General features: G+C 41.4%; 2 protein-coding genes across 2 annotated transcripts; one reads left to right on the top strand and one right to left on the bottom strand.

Moving 5' to 3' along the window:
* Nucleotides 1–357: 357 nt before the first annotated feature.
* LOC116064066 (GTPase IMAP family member 8-like) lies at nt 358–15,244 on the bottom strand. Its single transcript, XM_031319115.1, has 4 exons — nt 15,180–15,244; nt 2,749–3,331; nt 681–1,300; nt 358–363 (listed from the first exon to the last, which is right to left on the bottom strand). The coding sequence occupies exons 2-4, from the start codon at nt 3,311–3,313 to the stop codon at nt 358–360; spliced, it is 1,191 nt and encodes a 396-aa protein (XP_031174975.1). The 5' UTR covers nt 3,314–3,331; nt 15,180–15,244.
* Nucleotides 11,996–23,840, top strand: LOC116064065 (GTPase IMAP family member 7-like). Its single transcript, XM_035998847.1, has 5 exons — nt 11,996–12,090; nt 12,195–12,293; nt 15,519–15,583; nt 21,627–21,800; nt 22,197–23,840. The coding sequence occupies exons 1-5, from the start codon at nt 11,996–11,998 to the stop codon at nt 22,970–22,972; spliced, it is 1,209 nt and encodes a 402-aa protein (XP_035854740.1). The 3' UTR covers nt 22,973–23,840.
* The last annotated feature ends 389 nt before the right edge of the window (nt 23,841–24,229 follow it).

Genomic DNA, 24,229 nt, shown 5'->3' with positions numbered 1-24,229 from the left:
TGCATGATTGTGTATTTGGATTATTTTTCTAGAAAGGCTTGACCTGGGACTGGGGTTGCAAATTAGCCAATTGGCTAGAAACCTTTTATGCAACACATCTACACATATTGTTATGGCTTTGACTATGATAACTATGTATGTAATAATGTGCGCTGCATTGTCCCTGACAAATAAACTAATAAAAAAAAAAAAAAAAAAAAAAAGTCAGTAGTAGCCTATGGAGTTGCATATGAAGTGGTTTGGGGTCCTTCTGTAAGTCATTTTGGGGTACAATTTGGTTTTGATGAATTCTACAAGCAGCAATACCATAGGCCAAGTGATCAGCCCATTCCTAACACATTTTCAACAGGCTCTGTACTAGTACTGAGAAAAACAGAGAGTTGTGTTCAGATGATAGTCTTAATTAGCTTTGTAGCAACTTTTAGTTTTAGTTCATTAATATCAAAAAGTTACGCACTAAAGCTTTAAAATACTCCTGAGACCTACTAGGCTTTATATAAGAGAGCTGGAAAATGAGACACTGGATGAGGTTTTTGAAAAGTCAGGTTGGTCTAAAGGTCAGGGGTCTGCTTTGAACGTGCAGTCTTTTCAATGTTACGTATGACTGTAATTACTGTCAAGCCCAGTAGGATTATTGCAGAGATTTTATACTTATTAAGCTGGGTAATTATTTCCCATACTCTGTTCATCCAACCACCACTGCCTGTCTGAGCCATCCTGAACATCTCATCTGTGTAGTTCTGTCCACCATTATCTGTTACCATCTGATCTATTTTATCCAGAAGGTCTCTAACCTGCACCCTGTTTCCTCTCTTTGTGTTGTCAAACACACAGAATCTACCACCACACATGGAGACCAGGTCAGACACATGTCTGTTGGCCAGGATCTTCTGATCAATGGACAGACCTTTCAGTTCATCTCCATGAGTGAAAAGGACCATTGCATACTTACGAGCATCGCTACCAAACAGTTTTTGCAGCATCTCAAACACTTTGATGTCTGCTGCAGAAACACTGCCAATTCTGACCACAATAACAAAGGCATGTGGTCCTGGATTGGCCACTACTATCCACTTCATGATCTCTCCAAACAGCTGTTCAAGAGTCAGAACTTCATCAGTGATTCCTGGAGTATCGACCACCGTGACACGACGACCCTCGGTTGTAGCTGACTTAGAGACAGTCTCAGTTCTGACTGAATCAAAGCCACTGACTGATTCAAACCGTTCTGATCCCAGGATGGTGTTTCCTGATGAACTCTTCCCTCCTCCAGGAAGACCGAGCAGCACCATCCTCCTGTCTTTGGAAACATCAGATAGAACACAGTTAACACATAGATACTTTTTCGAACTCCTCAAAGACCGTGCGACCGATCTGCACAAAACTTGGTACGTAGCATCTCTAGACCAACCTGACAAAAAGTTATCAAAAGAATTTTTATCGTATGAAAATTACGCAAATTTGTGTAGCTAGCTACAAAAACAAGAACTTTACCATATCTCGGCCACAACAAATACTATCTATGCAAAACTTTAGATTCTTGTTTGCCATGACCCTCTGGGGCTCCCCAAACAATTTTACGAAAATTGGCTATTAGGGGGCGCTACAAGTACAAAATGTTTATATCTCATGAACGGCTCATCCGATTTTTATGAAATTTTGAGGGTATAATTTAGGGCCAACCCATGAGGCCACGCCTACAGTGGGGTACTGATTCGGCAAAGTGGGCGTGGACTATAGGACCCAGGTTTGGATTCAACACTTACACTAATGTGAGCAACTTCAAATTTACAGTGTAGATGTACAATGGTTCATGGACCTCACATACCAAAACTTACACAGATGGACCACTAGGTGGTGCTATAATGACGTCAAACGTGTTTTTGTGTATGTGCAATTGACGACCAAACAAAATTTCGTAGCTAGCTACGAAACACAAACTTTAGCATATCTCTGCCAAATTAAATGCTATCAGCAAAAGAATTAGGATTATTGTTCATCGTCCCACTACTATGCGCTGTACCAAATATGGCGAAGATCAGCCATTAGGGAGCGCTATAATCAATTTTTATGTGTTTTGGCCGATAACTCAATACATGTAAATGGGACATTTGCGATTGCAATTTCTTTGCCGTAGTAATTGCTATCAACATGAAACTTGTTTGGCATGTCGCTCTGAGGCTCTTTACCAAATTTGGCGAAGATCGGCCATTAGGGGGCACTATAGTCAACGTAGACAGGTTTGGCCCTTTTACTCAATCAATGTTAATTGGATATTTGCAACGGCAACGTACCGCAGACCTTGCGGCTCAGAGCTCTCGAAATTTCCTGACGTTTGCCTCCCCACGTCACGCTTTGGGTTCCGCTTTTGCGCGCTCCCTGGGATGTCGGGGACGTGCCGACGAGGCTTGGACCCCGTCATAAATGCTTGCAGTTCTAGTTTAATATTGTATGAGGAGTTTTCTTCTGTGGGGAGCAAATGTTCCACCAGAACAACTTCCTTCCTGAGACTATTTAGCAGAGCCACCGTCACTGTGTCCTGAGCTTAGTGCCACCCAATTGTGATTGTGATTGGTATAAAGAAATGCAAACAAACCAGAGCATTTATTCCCCTATCCCAGAATGCATCTGTAGTATAGCCAGACCTTTTTCCACAGCCCTGTGGAGAGACAGCCAGACATGAGAGACTATGTTCAACCAACTACTCCAGAATATGTGAACATGATATAATATTATATAAGATGGTACCTGGTGAGTCAGGTAGCTGCTGGGTTCTGAGGTGGCCTGTCTTCATCAGCAGCTCTCTGACTTGTTCCTCTTCTCTGTTTTTATTGTTGAACAGATGACATCTCCCTGAAAATGCTGCATGGTACGATGAACTTTCTTCATCTCCAAAGATGAAATCCTCCAGAGACCGGTCCTGTAAGGCGTCTCCATGTGTGAAGACCAGGTGGCACTTACTGAACCCCTGAGGTCCGAGGACTCTTTCTACTGCCTTCACAACCTTTGCTTGTTCTTTGGTGAACGGTCCGACGCTGAACACCACCAGGAACAGACGAGGTCTGGAGGACTGCAGGAGCTCCTGACACAGGGTCTGAATCTCCCTCTCAGATCCTAATATTCCCGGAGTGTCGATCACTGAGATCTGTTTCTCAAACACAGTTCCAGATTGTATAGAGATCTGCGTTGTCACAGGCCAGAAGGATTGTTTAGCCTCAAACGCTGGTCGTCCCAGGATGGTGTTTCCTGAAGCACTTTTACCAACTCCGGTGTTTCCCAGAAGGACGATGGTGAGATCTGGATCTGGATCCATGACTGAGAAACAATAAACCTGCTGGAGAATAGAGAGGGTACAGTAATATTACTGTGGATTACAGACTTAAATACACTCAATACATCAACATTATCCACTTACAACATTCTTACAGTTATTAAATGTTAATTTAGCCAATTTCAGATATACTGTACATACTATATGGGGTTGGGTATTGAAAACCTGGAGATATTATGGCCCGGTTTCTAAACGACCTGTATCTTTCGAAACAAATGACAGCTCAGATTTTGGTGCCTCATTTCCGTGCCATGTAAATGCCAGCGCTGCCTTCTGGTGTCTGAAACAGATGTTACATACTAGTTAACATTACACTTGGCAGCAGGTAATGTTAGCCTACCTTTAGCTAGCAGCTAGCTTAAACACTAAAAATGCTGACAGCTAACGGTGTAAAGTGTGTCTGTATTTCACTGAAAAGACGTCCAACAGTCTGCAGCTGAAGAAACAACAGCTATGGGTACAATGCTGCGTTCAATGTTGTTGTAAAGTTCCCTTCTGCCATCTGGTGATTCCTCTTTTTGTTGTTTAACAGCAGCTGACTGGTGAAATAAGTTACTGTCACAAGTTTTGACAATTTAAACTTTGGCAAAGTATTTGAATTCTACATATTGTGTTATATATGCATAGAGACTGCCCAGCTATTGCAATTACATTTAGCTATTGGGCTATCTGTTGCTTTGTAAAGTTATGGTGCCAGCTTTGATCACCAAACAATCCCTCCTCCCCTCCTCACCGCTAGATGTTAGATCAGACGCAATACACGTGTCATACATCAACACTTAAAGCTTCAACAGTATCAACAGACATTACTGCAGCGTTATAGTTTACAGACACTCTTAGTTGTCGATATTGTTAATAACTTCTGCTAAATTTCAGACCGCATTCCTGTTGGTACATGTTTGATCGTGTAGTTTTTGGTTTAGAAGCCTTATTGTATGTAGCTACCTGTAATCTTGGTTGCTGATGCTAATTTCTCCCCACATTTCTTATGGAACATGTCCAGTTGTGTAGTTTTTGGTTATACCGATAAAAAGTGCCGCTATACTCCGTTACAGTCAGTCTTCAGCTACAGTGACAGACGGGAAGCCTAACCCCTAAATTCCGGCAGGCATGCCTGTGCTGCGCCTCAGCCGTCGTCAGCAATCACGCATACTCAAGACAAAGCTTGTGATTCCACCAGCCGCGACGCAGCACTTTCCACAAGTAGCTCTCCGGTCTGCTCCGCTAAAAATATGCAGTAGAGCAGCCTTTCCCAAACTACTGGACCGAAAAAAATTAAATAGGTTACATAACCGTGCAGGCTGCTGTGGAACCGCTACAGGGCTCTCAAGTGTCACGCATTGAGCGTGACAGTCACTCATTTCGCTCTTTTGTCACGCACTCCCGCCACACATTGTTTTTCTCATGCGGAAAAACTATTTATAATATATTTAACATGCCGGAGCACCCAAAATGTCTCTGGCGCGCCGCTCTCACTATGGAACCAGGCAGGAATCAAGCGCGTCTCCCCTGGAGTTCTTAGTTGAGCCTGCCACTTATCAGCCAATCAAAAGAAACAAAGGGGCTACACAATAGCCAATCAGAAAATAGCACTATTGTATCTGGGTAAGATTTAACGCAACAACCAATGAAAAAAAGGCATATCCTGGAATTGTTGAAGTCTGCACAGAGTAAGTCATCTCCTGTTTTAATGTTTCAACAAATTCACAACTTGTTTGACACAATGACAACTTGACTGCTGAATGTTTCCCAGATAATTAGCATCAGTTTTTTTATGAGTGTCTGTAACTTAGCCAACAGTATTACAGCCTGTTCACTGACTGTTCATGTGCTCAGAACAAGTAGTCTAGACCTAGTCATATTTTCGTTATCACACGATGACATTATAAACATCTCTCTCTCCAAATAGGCTTAATAATTTTATTAGCACTAAATAAATCAAAGTGTATTGCATAGTCAATGTTATAGGTCACTTTTAAAATCATGTCATATTTTATAATTATATCCTGGCCATGGATGCATTAATCATTGCATCTCTGTCTTTCAAAGATGTCAGGTAAAAAGGAATTAAGCATCCTCTCATTAGCCCTGAGAGGAAAGCCCCCCCCCCCCCCCAGGGTGCCTACAAGAGCTCTTTTAATAATGAATGGACCTCTAAATGGCCATTTATTACTGTAGGAAGCACCAGCTCCTATTACTGGTGCTCTATCTGCCGACCAAGAGAACTCCTGTGCCCATCAAGGTGTGCGGGATGTGACAAGGCACATAGTAAATAAAGGGCATCAGGCCAAACAGCAGGCACTGAAGTCAACCAGCACAGTCAAAAACTTTTACTGAGTGTGCAAGAGGTCAAGGTACATAGCACATTAAATCCAAAAGGTTGATTACAATGTTCATGAATACCATTTTTCCTAAATAATACAACCAATTCTATGTTTATGGCATAAATGAGACATTAATCCATGACATGGACAGAATACTGCTCTGTAATGTATTTTAATTGTTACTGAAATTCATAGATTTTAATGGACATGCAGACATGGGTTAAATCAGTGTTAACATTCAAATTTGTATTCAGCTTAGCTATATCTTTTTTCATTTGTTTCTGTTGCAGACAAGGAGAGCCGAGGTGAAAGTTGCCGTAGCAATGGTTCAACACAATGTTTGATTTGCTGTGGCTGACCATTTCAGCCCCTTGTACAGGGAATGCTTCAAAGACTCTCCCACAGCTCAAAATTTCAGTGCCAGAGTGCCAGCACAAAAACTACGTGCATCATTAATCAAGCAGTTGCACCACATTATAGGAACGAGCTGGTGATGAAGATGAGGGAAAATCCCTTTACACTGGTCACGGATGGCTCAAATGACACAGGTATACCTTTGACAGTTAAATTGCCTGTTTCCATTTCCTCATGTTCATAGTTATTTATGTACCATATTGTTACAGGACTAGAGAAGATGAACCCCTTAACTGTAAGGGTATTTGATACAACCAAAGTTGTGCACAGATTTCTCGACATGTGCACTACAAGTGGAAGAAGCTGTGGCACAGCTAATGTCATATATTAAAAAAATCAACGTTGCCTGATACAGCATAACATACCATGGAAAATTGTGTTGGCCTGTCAGTTGACAATGCCCCAGTTAACATTGGAGCCAAAAATTCAATTGCGGCAAAAATGCTTAAGGAAAATCGCAGCATTTACATTCCTGGATGCCCCTGCCATATAATCCATAATACTGACAAACACGCAGGGAAGAGGTTTTTGGAAGTAAGTTTCAACATGTTTGCTTTCCATTAAATATCTGTAAGGTGAAGTAAATAATTTGATGTATAATGACATAATTAATACATCTTTGCGTTCATGTCATGTTCTGTAGATATCTGGATTTGACACTGAGGACCTTGTGGTTGTTGTTGGATACTGGTTTAAGGGCAGCACAAACCGTAAAGGTTACTTGAAAGGTTTCTAATTCAATTAGCTCGTGTTATACACCCAAACTGATGAAAAAGTGGGTTAACTTTGTTTGTTTTTCTTACATATTTTACCAGAATTTTGTGACCTCCATGGCAGTGATCATATGGAAATGCTGCTGTACATTTCTGTGAGGTGGCTGAGTTTGGAGATGTGCATCACCAGCATTCTGCAGCGGTATGGCCCACTCACCACTAGGGCTGAAGGATTAATCGCATTTGCGATAATATCGCGATATGTTAAAATGTGATTTCCTAATCGCAAAGGCTGCGATTTGGTCACATGACTCGCGAGAGCAAATCAGTCTGCACTCCGCAGAGAAAGCATCAACTAGCACGCTAACGCTACGCCGTACCTGGAGCTGATTTCTGTCATTCAAACAACTCTGAGTTGTAGTTTAAAACTTTTACAGCCATTTTAATAAAATGAAGGGTTTTATTCTGGCTCGAGTCCATACATGCAGTTAATGGATACAGACACACAGAACTGAAGGCTCGGTTGGCAACGATTAGCTCCGGTTAGCGGTTAGCTCCGGTTAGTGGTTAGCTCCGTTATTGACCCATTGCACGTGACGTCACGCTCCACTCGCGCGAATTATGAACGCCATGACGGACGGCGGAAGAGCTATGCTGTAGATGGACGGCAAGCTAAACTCGTACGTTTTCGTTCGTGTTTGTGTTCTCACATTCACAATCTGCAGAATAATCCTCACCAACACAAGCATGTGTATGTATTGCCTTTCTGTTTAAAATGGAAATGAGTGATAATAAAATGATCCTCAACCAGCTAGCTGCCGTGCTAACCAGCTAACAGGTCCAACCCGATGATGACCCACATAACTAGCTAACATCGGTTATTCACTGACCTAGCTACATATCCAAAAAGAAAGCCGTTCCATTGATCATTTAACTTAACACACATACAAAAAATATTGGTTAAATTAAAGATGACATGGCACGGAAACTAGCTTCAAAAACGAGTTAAATGCGGGTCTGCGGAGCTCCTACCCCGGCTAGCTGACGAGCTAGCTGCAGCTAGCTTTGGACGGCTCGCTAGCTGCTGCCCATCGCGTCGAAATATCCACCGGTCAAATCTAAACATAGGCTACGCAGCAAATATAATCACAGATAAGAAGATGGCTAGATGTTACAATTATGTGTGGTTACTACCGATAGATAATACATAGACACTCCGTGATTTAGTGCATGGATTAACGTGTGATAGATAATTAATGACTGCACTTCCCAGAGCTGGGATGTGTTCAGGCATCCATTAGCTAGGAAGTTGCATTGGCACACCCAGTGAACAACGGTATGGGTAGCCACGACCGACCATGTCCTCTAAAAACATGGGCTACGTGTTATATAAATCTTTACTTAAAGGAGAATTTCTTTTTCAATCAATTTTTACGTTAGTCTTGATCGCTATGCTACGCGAGTACTTTTGATAGAAAAAAACCCGACCCGAATCAGTGCAGGTAACACGGAGAAGCTACAGCTACGTACTACAAATGTCCACTGAGCTAAAACGGCAGTGGTCGGGGCCTTTGTGCCTCTTAACAGACACAAAATGCAATTAATATGTCTGTGCCACATGAACAGGGCCCTTACGTGTCAACAAGATGGGTTTTCAACTCAGAAATTGTTTAAATTCACCTACCCTGGTCCCTGTCTCAATCCTGCTGGTAGCTAGTTTGCCCTGCTAGCTGATAGCCGTTAGCTGCTAGCTGCCGTCCGGTGAGTGCTGTCCAGCTACTACCACACTACTGTTTTTTTAGGGGGGAATAAACTTCAAGACGTGACATGACCTGTCCTCTGGAGGACATACCCACACCACCGCCGCTCCGCGGATTATTACTGGGATGATTATCACACAAGCCTGTCTGAATACACTCACTGGACGGCAGCTAGCGGCTAACGGCTATCAGCTAGCAGGGCAAGCTAGCTACCAGCAGGATCGAGACAGGGACCAGGGTAGGTGAATTTAAACAATGTCTGAGTTGAAAACGCATCTTGTTGACACATAAGGGCCCTGTTCATGTGGCACAGACATATTAATTGCATTTTGTGTCTGTTAAGAGGCACAAAGGCCCCGACCACTGCCGTTTTAGCTCAGTGGACTCTTGTAGTACGTAGCTGCAGCTTCTCCGTGTTACCTGCACTGATTCGGGTCTGGGTTTTTTCTATCGAAAGTACTCACGTAGCATAGCGATCAAGATTAACGTAAAAATTGCCCAGAATTCTCCTTTAAGTAAAGAATAGATGTTAAAACAAAATAAACCCTAGATTGATGTCTTATCTTTGCCATTATGAGGTACCTCCCCCCGCCGTTAGCGTAGCATCACGTACCTCTAACCCAGCCAGCTACTAAGAACTGGTTAGCATCCAGACTTTTAAAAGCTTTGAGATCAGCACCAGTATATGGGGATACCCGTTTACCACACAGTGGTGCAGATCGTGTGGACTGAAGTCGGGCAGACTCTGTGATTCAATTCAATTCAATTCAATTTTATTTATAGTATCAAATCATAACAAGAGTTATCTCGAGACACTTTACAGACAGAGTAGGTCTAGACCACACTCTATAAAGCCCCAACAATTCCAATAGTTCCCCCAAGAGCAAGCATTAGCAGTGGCTATTGCGACAGTGGCGAGGAAAAACTCCCTTTTAGGAAGAAACCTCGGTGATTTAATGAGGACCGTGAAAACGGAGGGAGAACGAATTAAGGGTCTGTATCCAATCCTGCTATCTCCAACTTCTCCAAATACTGCTCTTTGTGAGCACCTACCAGATGCCCTACCTCGACCGATAACGGCACGACAACTTGTTCAATAAAAGAAACCATATAAAGCCACAAATACAGTTTATTTAGTGTTATGTATTTCAAACTGATTGAAACTATGAAACTTTCCGCTCGTCCATTACTGTTTAGCCTGTGCTTCCGCCGTCCGTCATGGCGCCGTCACGTGGTCGTGTGACGTGTTTGCAAAGGGTCAATAAAGATATGAGTGGAGGAGCTGCCACTGAGAGGGGTAACAACCAGACTCTGATAAACGACGTTCGGGGAGCTTTCACAGCAGCGTGGCCGCGGGGTTTCAACAGTTTTATTAGTACAGTTAATCCCATGGCAAAAACACCAGCAACTAGCTAACGTAACGATAGCCTCTCTGAACAAGAACACCAGCAACTAGCTAACGTAACGATAGCCTCTCTGAACAAGAACACCAGCAACTAGCTAACGTAACGATAGCCTCTCTGAACAAGAACACCAGCAACATGCTAACGTAACGATAGCCTCTCTGAACAAGAACACCAGCAACATGCTAACGTAACGATAGCCTCTCTGAACAAGAACACCAGCAACTAGCTAACGTAACGATAGCCTCTCTGAACAAGAACACCAGCAACATGCTAACGTAACGATAGCCTCTCTGAACAAGAACACCAGCAACTAGCTAACGTAACGATAGCCTCTCTGAACAAGAACACCAGCAACTAGCTAACGTAACGATAGCCTCTCTGAACAAGAACACCAGCAACATGCTAACGTAACGATAGCCTCTCTGAACAAGAACACCAGCAACATGCTAACGTAACGATAGCCTCTCTGAACAAGAACACCAGCAACTAGCTAACGTAACGATAGCCTCTCTGAACAAGTGCACACGGCAGCACGCAACTTCACGAGGGGGAGGGGCTGGAGGCAGCTCCTCTCTGGGCACTGGAAAAAATACACTGTTGTGTGTGTGTGTGTGTGTGTGTATATATATATATATATATATATATATATATATATATATATATATATATATATATATATATATATATACTATATTTTTACTTATTTAACTGTCTAGTGTGTAATTGTGTGTTGTTCATATTATAAAATGATTTTTTGTTTGTCTTTGTTGAATAATACAGAAGACAAAGAGCTTAAAAAATAATTGAATATCGAATCGCAATATTTGGGAAAAAAATCGCAATTAGATTATTTTCAAAAATCGTTCAGCCTTACTCACCAGCTACTTCAAATCTTTAAGTAAGTCACACATTATATTGTCACTAGTTCAAGATAGTTATGTGAGACACCCAATACTAACAACCTGTCTATTTGCAGATGAGAAACAACCAAGGTGATGGAAGTCTACCTCCTGTTCCTTCAGGCCACATTCCCAGTGTTCTCTACACTGAACCTCCTCCAGGGAGAAAAGGCCTCCATATTCCAGCTGTATGAAGAGGTAAATGGGAGGGTTGGGCTATTTTTGGCTGTTTTGATGTCTCCATTCTTAAGTGCAACACCCCTGTGAAATATAGGTTGTGTTACTTTGTCAAGAAAGACAATTAAGCTATCTAAAGCTATCTAATTTCAAAACAGCTGACATATTTGTTGATTCTGTGCACTACATGTGTCCCTTGATAAATTACTTGTACAGAGTGAAAAAATAACTTAATTATCTAAACTTAAATATACTCATAGTCATTGAACTGAGTAGCAATTGCATTAATGGTGGATTGAGTGGTCTTTCTGATGATGGAAAATGGATACAAAATTGTAAAAAGTATGGTATCCCAGTCACAATATATTAACCCCTCTGCCATCTGGTAGAAGATATAAGAGCATCAGAAACAGCACTAGTAGATTCAGAGACAGCTTATAGCCTCAAGCCATCAGAATGCTGAACTCTACTCAACCATCTTCACTCTCCTAAATGGCACACTTGTCACTTTTTAGAATTAATCCTTCAACTTAAATGAATCCTTTTTTTATTTTACCTCTACTATTTATCTACTTTCTATTTCTCACTGATAGGAGAAAAACTCAATGTGGGTTTCACCACCAGAGCTACGCTCAACAGGCTCCTTGAGGCTGGAAAGGTCACATCACAGAAGGCTCAACAATTCCAGCAGGCAGCACTGGCCTTTTTGGAGAGGAAATGTCACTCTTGCCTGTCTTCAAAACTTGAGAGCCCTGCAGCTATATTAAGACCTGCACCGACGGAGCTGCAGCAATGACAGGGAGGCACGTAGTGTCGTGGCTCTAATCAAAAGAGGTGACTCCCTCTGTTCAGGAAACTCCATCGGTGTCACCAGGTCATTTTTCCAGAGCTTCATCCAAATCTAATTTCAAATGTAGGTAGTACAAAGTTTAGGTGCGCACTAATATTGCTACATTATGTTTAAAGTTCCCATGACGTTTACAGTCTATGGTTCAGGCTCAAACACACTGAGCTCTAAAGAACCCATGCGTCGCTTTGTGTCTATACGAGCAGCGTGGCTTCCACAGTCAGTGTAGCAGCTTCAGGTAATTATAATAGACACGTTCAGCTGTGTGCATGCTGCGGCAGAACTGTCTTGCTTGTGCTCCATGTATTTCTGTCGTACTTTAGGTTCTCCACCTCTGATGAAGAGCAGTGTACAGCCGCTTCTCTAAATGCTCTCATTCAGAGAGCAGAGACCCCAACGGTGCTCTTTGTGTCTGTCAGACGGTTCTGAATGAGATATATTAGCAGAGCAATAACGTAATGAACATGAGCAAAAATGTTGCTGAAACACATGTGATTTTATTTCTATTAAAGTATAGGGATTTATAAATTAATTAAAATGAATTAATGTATCATTCACATGAATAAGTGCCAAATGCACATTTATGGATGTTACTCCCCCAACAAAGATGCTCCAGCTTGACGTCCTTCGGTGATATTTTAATTCAGCTTTACACAACGTGCATATATGGCTTTGACTTGTCTACGAGCCGTCTGGGAGTTTCTGAAAATAAAAATCTCCATTCAGAGTTATTGCTGCTGTGTTTCTCCATCATGCTGCAGCAGCAGCAGCAGGATGTGTTAGGAGGAAGTGGCAGCTTGATGAGAAGTAACGGTGCTGCAAAGGGTCAAAATAGTAGCTGTTAGGACCACGCCAAGCCCAGGGAGGTGGAACAGAAATTAATAAATGGAGACATGCGATTAATACGATTAAAAAAAATGAACGCGTTATGCTCTGCCCTTAATCGCATCGCGATAACGCGTTAATGCTGACAGCCCTAGTATTAAGTGTCCATTTCATTATAATATTCAGATTTTAGAGATGCACTGATTACAACTTTCTAGGCTGATTCTGATTTCTGATTTTCTTTGAGTTAGCAGCTGATACCGATTTTAGCTGATTCTGATTTCATTTTTTCTAACCACTTTACAGCTCACACACATATTTATTTTCTATCTTTTCTTTAATAGAACATGTGTTGAACAGATAATGGATCACTATAAAATAGAACTATATAAATTACTCCTGGTGGGGGACATTCACACACATCTAAAGAGCAATGTTAGAACCATTTCCTTCTTTTCACATCAATATCAACTAAAGAAATGTGATATATTTAGCAAACTAAACTTCTGTATGAATGAAAACAGGGAAAACAGGTGTAGTTCCTTTTTTAGCAAGTTTGTTTTATGTGTCATTGTGTATAATATGACCACTACCAACGGGCTTATCTGCTAACGTTAGTTACCGACGGTTACCTCGGAATAATCCAGCAAATAGCCGGTACCCTAGTGAGCTGTTACCTGAAACAGATGATTTAACGTCACTGCTCATTTTTCAGTTTAGCAACAAAACTAAACGCAGAGGGAACATTACTATGTTTTAATGTTGGTTTTGAGCAGTACCCACTAACCTGGAAAGCGTTTTAAACAGTGACGTTAACACAACGTGTCAGAGGACTACAGCGTCTCTTTTTTATTTTATTTTTTTAATACAGCGTCTCCTGCAGCAGGGCGTCAGAGGCAGAGGGACCGCAGCGTTCGCTAACGTTAGCTTCTTGTCTCAGCTGGGGTCTGATAAACAGTAAATGCATCAAAGTCAGTGTGCCCAACGCTATTTTCTGATAAACTGTAGCTGTGAGAGCGGTTTTCATGTTCCCGTTTTTCAGCCTCAGAGGAGAGAGAGAGTGAGAGAGAGAGAGCAGCTGACAGCTCTGCCTAGCCGTGTATAATTACGACTTTATGACATTTTATAAACAGCTGATTGAGCGGCGGTGCGTGTGCATGTGTGGTGCTGATGTTGCATGATGTAAATCATGCGGCGCCTGAGTGAATTTGACCGGCATAAAATCGGCATATGTCAGACTGAGCGGCAGGTCGCCGGTCATGGCCGATCAGTGAAAATCGGCCAATTCTGGTCACCAGCTGGTCAAATCTCCATCAGATTTATCATAACTAATTGAACATGCACATGTATTTTAAGTTCCATTAAAGAGGGGTAGGTGGAGGTGGGGTCACATTTGAGCATCTAAAAATGTACTTGAAAGTACTGCAATAGTTACTTTCTGAAGTAACTAGTTACTTTCATAATTTGTAACTGAGTAACTAATTTAGTTACTTTTTGGAAGAAGTAACTAGTAACTGTAACTAATTACTTTTTAAAAGTAACTTGCCCAACACTGGTCCAGATGGCTGTGCCGTCTCACCAGGGGGGGTTACCTCTGGGCTATCTATTATTATAACTGTAAATAATCAATTAAATCTTTCTTTCTTTCTTTCTTTCCCGCAAAATTACATAAGTGGGCCCCATGGGATGAGGGCCAAACATTACTAGGCCTTGGTACAACATTTTTAACAAAGGCTGCAGTAGAGCATCTGGACAATTTTCAAGTAGACTCCCTGTCAAGGCTTCCTGCTGCGTATATAACATCACAACACTACTTTAACTACTAAAACACAGCAACAAATCATTGATCAGTCTTGTTCATGACTGGACTAAATGGAAGAAACCATTTAACTTTGTAGACTAGTTTACTTTTATGAAAGACGCACAAATATCCAGGAAAAACGACCAAAACAATGTAAACTGTTCAACAGGCTGCCCTGGTGGGCTACATACCGGTACCAAAAAAGTTTATTCAAAAAGATTAATTCGTTCAATTTCGCCCATCACAGAGCAAGTACGTAGTGTGTGTGCGTGTGTGTGTGTGTGTGTGTGTGTGTGTGTGTGTGTGTGTGTGTGTGTGTGTGTGTGTGTGTGTGTGTGTGTGTGTGTCTGTCTGTCTGTGTGCGTGCGCCCGCAGAGAGTCTGGTCGAAAGTGCAGGTGTAAGTGTTTAAGTTAAGCAGTGAATAAATATATATATATATATATATATATATAAGTGAATGTCCAGTGGAGTTTCTAGATTGAACGCTCCTCCAGAACAGCTGCTGCTGGGTGAAGGGTTCTCTGCGTGAAGAGAACAGAAGAGTTCACCTTTCTTTCTGACCACGGTCTGCAAGCCCAAGCACGACTAGCTGATTATATAGAACTGGCCTATAGGATATAGCCTATGCATACTGAGTATGTAATAAATTATATATGCATACAAACATTAAGACAAACTCACATTAAAACAGATCGAGCTTGATCCACGTTATTCTCCGCTGCTGCTTCCTCCTTTCGCAAACGTCGAGCTACGACAATATAACTCACTAACGACAGGAAGGAGGGCGGGTCCTACCACATTAAAACACGGGATCTTCTCTTTTTTACTGTAGATATGAAGGTTTGTGAAGAGCTGCTGTCTCTGTCTTCTTCCACACACATTTCTGCTGCTCCACATTCTCCTCTGTCCTCACAAAGCTGTTTTTTAGGACATGCTTCAGTCAATGTGACTTTTATTTTGAAGGTCTGGATCGGAAGATGATGTCCTGTCTCTGTGATGAACACCTTTGTGTTTGGACAGACCAGAATCTGAGGAGAGACAGGAGACGTTCACGGCAGCGGAGATGGCGGAACCTGAAGCTCTCAGTGAGTTAAATAGTTTGTGTCTGAATAAACTTTATTAATAATGTAATCACGACTTCATACGATCACATTCAACTGCATTAATATATAAATATAGACATATCAAATAGTTTGTGTCTGAATGAATTCTGAAGTTTAGTTTTCTGGTCTTGGTCTTAACAATGTAATCTCGACTTCATATACGATCAAACTAAACTTTAAACAGACGTCATGGACATCTCTGCAGTAATGTGTGCCGACAGCAGTTCTACACGTGTTTAAATGAATGTGAATCATTAGTTATTGTCATGTCAGTGTTACTTTCACTTTGAACTGACCAACTGGCGCAGGAAGGTCTCGCTGATGAACTAACATGGGCTGTTGGAAAGGCAGAGCTGTTGGATTGCTATTAAACTGTCCTTCAGTCAGATGACTTGTGCAGAAATCAAATCAGTGTGGTTATTTGTTGATCCAAAAGGCTATACGTTTCTGATGAGAAAAGCAGATAAAGAGGAAGTTGTGGTCAAATCAAATTCGCCGTGAAAAGCTTGTCAGTTTAGCTTCCCGTGAGTCACGTCCCTCCGCTCAAAGATACCAGTTGTCTGTCTGTAATGTCTCTCTCTCTCCCAGCATGGCAGGGTTAACTACAAGCTCTCGCCCTCCCTTCTCTCTGTCTGTATACAGCAACAAGTGTGTTCACATGGACATCAGGATCCTGTTTATGTGAGCATGGAAACACCATGTCCATTATGATCAAAAGCTTCCTAACCGTTTATTAACGTCCATGTAAACACGCACATGTAGTGGAGTTAATAACTCGGTATGATCAGGGTTTTGGAGTATCCCATTTACAGGGTCCAGTGAATTAGCCGTTTCACCAAAAATACGAATGTTGACTGATTAAGTTCAGTTAAACAGTTAAAAACAATATTATTAAAACAAAAATAAAAATAAAACATTTGTTTATTGTAAAAGAAAAGCAGGCTATAACTTTTCTAGCTTTTGGCAGGCTCTATGCAAGATGCTGTTTGGGGGCCCCTATTTCGTCATCAATCTGTAAAAACCTTCTCAAATTCAAATTAAACATCTCAAGTTGACCCAAACAATTTAAAGCTTCAGAAAATGATTTAAAAAAAGTTAACAATGAGGCTCCTCTATGTCAAGAAATGCAACAGATATTTTCCTCAAACAGGTTTATAAAAAAAAATTAGAATAAAGAAAGCTACTTGAACATGAAACATTACTCAATATAAATATAAAAGATTGGGCCATTGGACAGAAACTAAATAAGAAGAAAAAGTTAAAGTAAATACTACAGGACCAGAGGCGGCGTCAGCTGATTTTGCCAGGGCTACAGCCCCGAATGTTTTATGAATAGCCCCGGATCTCTCTGCCTCTCTCCTTTTACAAAAATAAGTATAATAGAATAAAAAAAAAAACAGAACGGCACATGCAAATTAAGAAGAAAAGTATTTTCCAACGCACTCACAGTTCTTACATTTTCTTGTTGTGAACTCATGGTAGAACCAAAGAATTTGGTATCTGTAACTTTGTCCAGTTTATTTTTCTGAGACGAATAGAACGGGCAGCTACGTGCAGGGTCCGACCATGCTGTATTTGTTGCTATCACCTAGCAACCAGTCTATGGTTCAGACTCAAACAAATGGAGCTCTGTCTGAAGCAGACCTGTGCATCACTTAGTGTCCTCTCTCACTGTAAAAAGCTGTACAGCTTCAGGTTTATAAAGGACGCGCTCTGCTGTGGACATGCTGCAGCAGATGTGTCCCGTTTGAGCTCTGTGTATTTCTGCCGTAGTTTTGGTTTTCCACCTCCGATGTAGAGCAGTGTTCAGCCTCTTCCCTAAACTTTGTCTCATTCAGAGACCAGAGACCCAAACGGGGCTGTGAGTCTGTCAGGAGGTCTGAGATCTACCGTCTCAGCAGAGATATCACGTAATGCACAGCAGGCTACGGTGCAGGTATAGATTATTTTCTGAAATATAGTGACTTTATTCTTGTAATAGCCTATTATCACTTTATTTTTATAATATCACGACTCCTCCAAACCTCAGAGAACACAGATATACTGTATTTTGAATGTGCACAAAGTTTTGAACATGAGCAGAAATCTTGCTCAAACATCTGAAATATTACAGTCCAGGGCTTTATTAATCCATTATAATGAATTAATGTATCATTGAGGTGAATAATGCACATTTGAGGAGGTTTCTTCCTCAATAAAAGAAGCAAAAGAGGAGGGAGGAGTAAATGATGCTAGACTACATGTGTGCTGACTCAGATATAATTAGAAAAGTTGATCTACAGGAGAATAAATAGATAAAGTAATACAGAATGCCTGAGAGCCTTACTGCTAAATATTCCATTATGTTTTTATATTTGGATTATAATCTATGTTTCCCTTTACATGAAGATATTCCCAGCATAAATTGATTCAGAAAAAAGTAAAAATAGGTGCATAAAAATTCACCTGAATACAGGAAATGAATTATTTAATGGTCAACATGTTCAGGGAAGGACCCCCAGACCCCTCATCATAGGTCCCACACAGATCTGGAACAAAACCCTGGTCTTTGGGTTTCCAGACCAGTTATGATTAGACCAAATGTTGGTGCCATCTAACTTACAGCTACAAACTGGAAGCTGAAATGAACATACACTGGCTATTAACAAGCTATATTTTGCACTACATTCAGTTTATTTAAATCCCTAATCTAAGGCTAATCCCTGAACCTCCTCAAGTCCTAGAAACACCCCTGTGCAGGACCATTCTGTTTCTGTGATCGTGGACTAATCACAGGCTAATGTTTATGAAAAGAAAACGAAAATATGACCTATGAAATATGGAGGAGTTGAAACAGATGCACCTGCTGTTCTTGGTCAGGGGTTGATAAAGAAGCTTGGTCTAAAGCTACAATGTAGTTGAGAATGGCACCTGCAAAGACAAACTCTTTAGTTTACCCAACAACACACCCTCCTTCCCTAAATGGAATGTTACCGAGCTGCCTACAAAATGCTCTGCAACCTGCTATAATCTCACACTTCAGTCAATCAGTCCAACAGCACAGTCTAGTCACATGACTATTTTATTTTAGCCCTATCATAAAGCAAACACTGTATGAAGCTGGGTTTATATGCAATCCTAGCTAGCTAGCTGAGCAAGCTGAATGATCTATTTAGCTGACGCTAGCTGAGCTAGCCAGCAGGGAAAAGTAGATTGTAATTTTGATTGTAAAGCAGGAATTGTGCTTGTAGTTTATCAGAATTGGTTGAGGGGGTTGGTGCATGAGTTACATGTTGTGGTCATTGTGTCTCAAGTACCAGTATTTGGGTGTAAACAACTGAGAAAAACTGTAACTTGTTGGTGCCAACTTTGCACTAGCTAGTGTGTTGTAAGTTCTTTCTTCTGCTGAATTGTAGCTCTCTGCTGGACGGTGCTCACAGCGGAGAGCTATGTGACACATGCCACCTAGATATTTTTTTTCAAATCATCTGTTACATTTAGCAAACAGCCACTAACAGGTCATCATCACATAACTGGTCCAACTGTTCATCCTCGGTTGTTCTATGTTGCTTGTGGTTGTCAGCAATTTGTAATTTAAAAAAAAAAAAATTCTGTATTATTAATGTAATAGTAAAGCACTCTCTCTCTCTCTCTCTCCTACAGAAAGGAGCAGAAGACGAAGTAGAGATGAACCTCCAACAGGTTTGAAACCTTTTATCAGTCCCACTGCTTAAAGAAAAACTTTAACACTTTAGTGTGACACATTAACATTTTATCATTTATTTGATCATAATAATTTTGATATGTGAAATGGCTCTAAATGTGACAGTACCAATGAGCCTTGGTGACTGTTGCTCTAAGACTCATAAGCCGTGTTTCACACATGACTTGGGCAGCTCACTGTCATCAATTCAATTTCAATTCAATTTTATTTATAGTATCAGATCATAACAAGCGTTATCTCGAGACACTTTAGTAGGTCTAGACTACACTCTATAATTTATAAAGTCCCAACAATTCCAGTAATTCCCCCAAGATCAAGCATTCAGTGTGACAGTGGTGAGGAAAAACTCCTTTTAGGGAGAAACCTGGGACAGACCCAGGCTCCTGGTAGGTGGTGTCTGACGGTGCCGGTTGGGGGTGTGATGAACAGTGGCAATAATAGTCACAATAAAGATAATGGAACTATGACTAGAAATAGTAGTCGTAGTAGTTTATCAGTCCTTCCAGAAAAATGCGATAGTAGTAGGAGTTTTTTTGTGATAGTTTTGGGCTAAAATCCTTGATTATGCGGCACGTTTTCTTAAAAAATGTGATGGAATATGCGGGATATTTATGCAATTTTAGGTGATGAAATTGCGGGAACTTTTAAAAACTGCGGTTTCATCATGGCTTCATCGCGGGGTTTGCAGCTTTTCGATGATGTTCACGTCGCGTAATTACGTCACTTCATAACGTTCCCATAGCAACAGGGGGAAACAGCTGCTCCTGTGTGAAGTAAATGCAACATTTTTCATCTTTCTGCTAAGATATATGGGACTTTTTTGCAACGAAAATGCGGGGATTATGAAAGCATGCAAGCCCTGCATATTTTGCGTGGAAATCGGCAATTTATGCGGCGAAAGTGCGGCGTATTTGAAAAAATGCGGCCCCCGCATAAATATGCAGACTTTAGCTGATTATGCATTGATTTGCATTGCATTGACGTTTTTCTGGAGGGACTGGTTTATGGCACTGCAGGGCGTAGCAGGACGTAGCAGGTCACTGCAGGGTGGAGCAGGGTGTAGCAGGGCATCTGCTACAAGCCGATGCCAGAGCAGGACCATGGCGACAGCTGCAACCATGATTTAGGTGTCACCCTAATCCAAGGAAAACTGCGAGGTGATAAAACATAAGGACTCCGGGGAATAAGCTCCCCAGAGCTAAGTTAGTAACAAGCATTTCTGGGACATGGATGCACACAGATGGAAAGAGAGAGGAGAGAGGAGCTCAGTGTGTCAAAGAAAGTCTCCCGGCAGTCTAAAACTATAACAGCATAACTAAGAGCTGGTGCAAGGTGAACCTGAGCCAGTTCTATAAGGGTTGGTAGATGAATCTGACGACTATGAAGAGAAGCAGAGAAGAGAAGGGGTGCCGTGTCCTCCAGCTATACACCCTCCCCTGCGGGTCAAACGCTGCAACTCCTCACTCCCTAACTATAAGCTTTATCGAAGAGGAGAGTTTTAAGTTTACTCTTGTAAGTTTAAATGTGGTGTGTCTGCCCCCCGGACCCAGATTGGGAGCTGGTTCCACAGGAGAGGAGCCTGATAGCTGAAGGCTCTGGCTCCTATTCTACTTTTAGAGACTCTAGGAACCACAAGTAACTCTGCATTCTGGGATCACAGTGCTCTAGTGGGACAATAAGGTACTATGAGGTCTTCAAGATATGAAGGAGCTTGACCATTTAGAGCTTTGTAGGTCAGGAGAAGGATTTTAAATTCAATGCTGGATTTTACTGGAAGCCAATGCAGAGAAGCTAATCATCATACTATTTTTATTGAAAACATGTCACGTCTCATAAAATGTAACTTCACGTTGCAGCGACGCCGACCAAAACAACTGATTGGTCCCTTCGGCCATGGCTGGGTAGAGTTGCATTTTCCTGCTCGAGATTTCCCACCGTGGTCAGAAAGAACAGGGGAGACTCTTTGTTTCTCTCACTGTGACTCTAGAGTCACTACTCACTCTGAAGATAATCACCATCACTCACTCTACACGCACGCACACATCCTGTCACATTATTACTCACTCAGCTCTTTAGGGGCAACTTTCACCATTTTACAAAGTAATAATGCATTGTACATATGCAAAGCATTACTACACATTGCACTTAATATAGGCTAGTTGTCACAGGTTAATTACCATCGCCATATACATTAGCTTATTGCCTACACCCATTACTACAGAGATTGATTGACCGGCTAACAGAAGTAAACAGTAGGCGGGACTGAGCAAATGATAAATCAGAATAAAAACTAAAGCATACGTATTGAAGCAAAATAAACAGAGGTAGAACATGTATACAAGATCTTCTTCACACATGGGTTTAATCATTTCCTCTGTGTGCCAGTGTCAGACCTGAGGCTGGTTCTCGTTGGAAAAACTGGATCAGGAAAGAGCTCCAGTGGAAACACCATACTGGGAAGAGACGCCTTCAGTGCAGCTGTCGGTCACTTGTCAGGTAACACAAATACTCACACTCTTCTGGTAAGTGGTTGGTTCTAATGCTTTTGTTCTTTGGCACAAAACGTCACATCAACCACTCTGCAGGCCAGACAGAGGCTGGATTGCTCACCTGTTGTGTATATGTGTTTGGCTGAGATGTTAATATGAAAAGGGTTTGTATGATCACCAGTGCCAGACAGAATCTCCGTTGCAGAATTCTGCAAAATTTTCCGCAGATTTTAAACAACTAAAAAAACTCAGAATTTTAACACCAGTACATTTCTTTCCGGATTACCGCTGAAAACTGTAAAAAAAAAAAAAAAACAATCTGCAGATTCTGTTTGGGTCTAGTGATTACCCTGCCACCATCATCGTAATAAAGCACATGACTAAATGTGTTTTCTCTCCTCAGTGACCAGACACTGCTGTAAGCAGACAGGCGAGGTGTTGGACCGGCAGCTGACCATCATTGACACTCCTGGACTCTTTGACACTTCGCAAGCTGATGATTATGTAAAGAGAGAGATCTCCAAATGCATCAACATGTCGGCCCCGGGGCCCCACGCCATCCTGCTGGTCATCAAGGTGGGGTCCTTCACAGCGGAGGAAAGAGACGCCGTCAGGCAGGTGGAGGAGATGTTTGGACAGGACGCCTGGAAGTACACCATCATCCTCTTCACACACGGAGACAGAGTCACGTCAGACGTCAAACAGATGCTGCAGGAGGCTGGACCAGAGCTGCAGACGATCCTGAGGAAGACAGGAAACAGATACCACATCTTCAACAACCTCAAAATCAACAATCGTAGACAGGTCCTGGATCTGTTAGAGAAGGTGGAGGAGATGGTTGGTGCCAACGGAGGACAGTTTTACTCCAACAACATCTACGAAGGGGCGGTGGAAATGCTGCGTCAGAGAGAGACCGAACTCAGAGAGTTCTACGAGAAGAAACTGGAGGAAGAAATCAAATCTGTGAAGTCAGAGTACGAGAAGAAGCTGAGTGAAGCTGTAGAGGAGCACCAAAAGGTGGAGAAGAGACTGCAGTCAGAGCTGCAGGAGGTGAAGAGGTATTATCATGTTTTAGAGAGCGGAGTCCGTCATGTTGTGGAGCAGACGATGCCGACTGACTCCTTCAATGAAGTTCTTTCCCAGTTCAATGAGAAGCTGAAGCTGAACTTACTTTCTTAAAAGCTTCTGCTCTGTTTACTGTGTTCATCTTTACCAACTCTGTAACTATTGTTTGTCTAAACTTTGTTCTAACCCCTTAGAGCTTTAAAGTTACAGGAAAAGTGATTTAGAATTTAGGAATGTATCTTCTGTATCTATATCTATGTGACGCACTGTCTGCAGCAGCACAGAGAAAACATCCAATAATGACTAAAAATCTCAGTGATCGTTCAGATTTCTCCCCCAGAGTCAAGACATTTGTGTTACAATTAAGTTAAAAATTTAAATTGATTAAATTCTAGCTTCATGTGTTGCAACTTTGTAACTTTTTCAGTGTCACACTGCGCAGTCCCTGCCGCAGACACCTCAGTTGATGCCCATGCCCAAATCGATAATCAAAATAATTACTAGTTTGAACATGGCTGCAAAATTCTGAGTTTGTGTGCATCCTAAAGTGCTCAAACATGTTAGAAATATTACATAACGGGCGCCCGGTTAGCTCAGTTGGTAGAGCAGGTGCCCATATATAGAGGTTTAGTCCTCGGCGCAGCGGTTCAGGGTTCGATTCCGACCTGCGGCCCTTTGCTGCATGTCGTTCCCCCCTCTCTCCTCTTTCATGTCTTCAGCTGTCCTGTCAATAAAGGCCTAAAAATGCCCAAAAAATAATTTGGAAAAAGAATTACCTAATATATCTTTAATACTAGACATATTCAGACAGCTGGAGATAGATATGAATATGGTGGATAAACTATAAGTGATATGTAAACTGCATTATAGTGATTTAAAATTAAAAAATTTCAACTCTGTAAATGTTGTAATCTTTAAACCTTTTTATAAACAACTGATCTCTGATTTGGTTTGAAATTAGAGCCTGTATCATGTAAAACAGGTCTGCCTATCATTACTTTCATAGCTAAATTTTTTACATTACACGTGCATTTGTTACCAATATTTTTATATTCATATTTTTGTTCTTTGTCTTGATTGTTTTTTTTTCCACCACACTGCCTACGAACAATAAACTAGTCATCAGTAAAACAGAATAAACTGCTGCAACATTTGTCCTGATGTATTTGTTGATACAATTTAATATACTTCACATACATGTATATCATTTATATGATCCAATAACTATGAGCCAGCTTATTCTGAATAATGAATATTAGAGCTTTGTGTCTCCAGCTTTAACAGACAAATGTTTCCTCGTACACCTTGTCTGTGAGTGAAAGCAGTGCTGTACAGAGGCGCCATTTTAAATTTAAACAAACAAAATGGAGG

Source organism: Sander lucioperca, unplaced genomic scaffold (assembly GCF_008315115.2).
Source record: "Sander lucioperca isolate FBNREF2018 unplaced genomic scaffold, SLUC_FBN_1.2 Unpl_2, whole genome shotgun sequence".
NCBI classification, from domain to species: domain Eukaryota; kingdom Metazoa; phylum Chordata; class Actinopteri; order Perciformes; family Percidae; genus Sander; species Sander lucioperca.
Note: the sequence above shows the minus strand (reverse complement) of the source record. Positions and strands in the feature narration are given on the sequence as shown.

Coding starts and splice junctions, on each gene's coding strand:
- LOC116064066 (XM_031319115.1), bottom strand. CDS start 3,313: ATGGATCCAGATCCAGATCTCACCATCGTCCTTCTGGGAAACACCGGA. Junction 1,301..2,748: donor GCAGCTACCTGACTCACCAG/GTACCATCTTAT, acceptor ATGTTTCCAAAG/ACAGGAGGATGGTGCTGCTC.
- LOC116064065 (XM_035998847.1), top strand. CDS start 11,996: ATGACGTTTACAGTCTATGGTTCAGGCTCAAACACACTGAGCTCTAAA. Junction 12,091..12,194: donor CGAGCAGCGTGGCTTCCACA/GTCAGTGTAGCA, acceptor GTCGTACTTTAG/GTTCTCCACCTCTGATGAAG. Junction 15,584..21,626: donor GGCGGAACCTGAAGCTCTCA/GTGAGTTAAATA, acceptor CAAAATAAACAG/AGGTAGAACATGTATACAAG.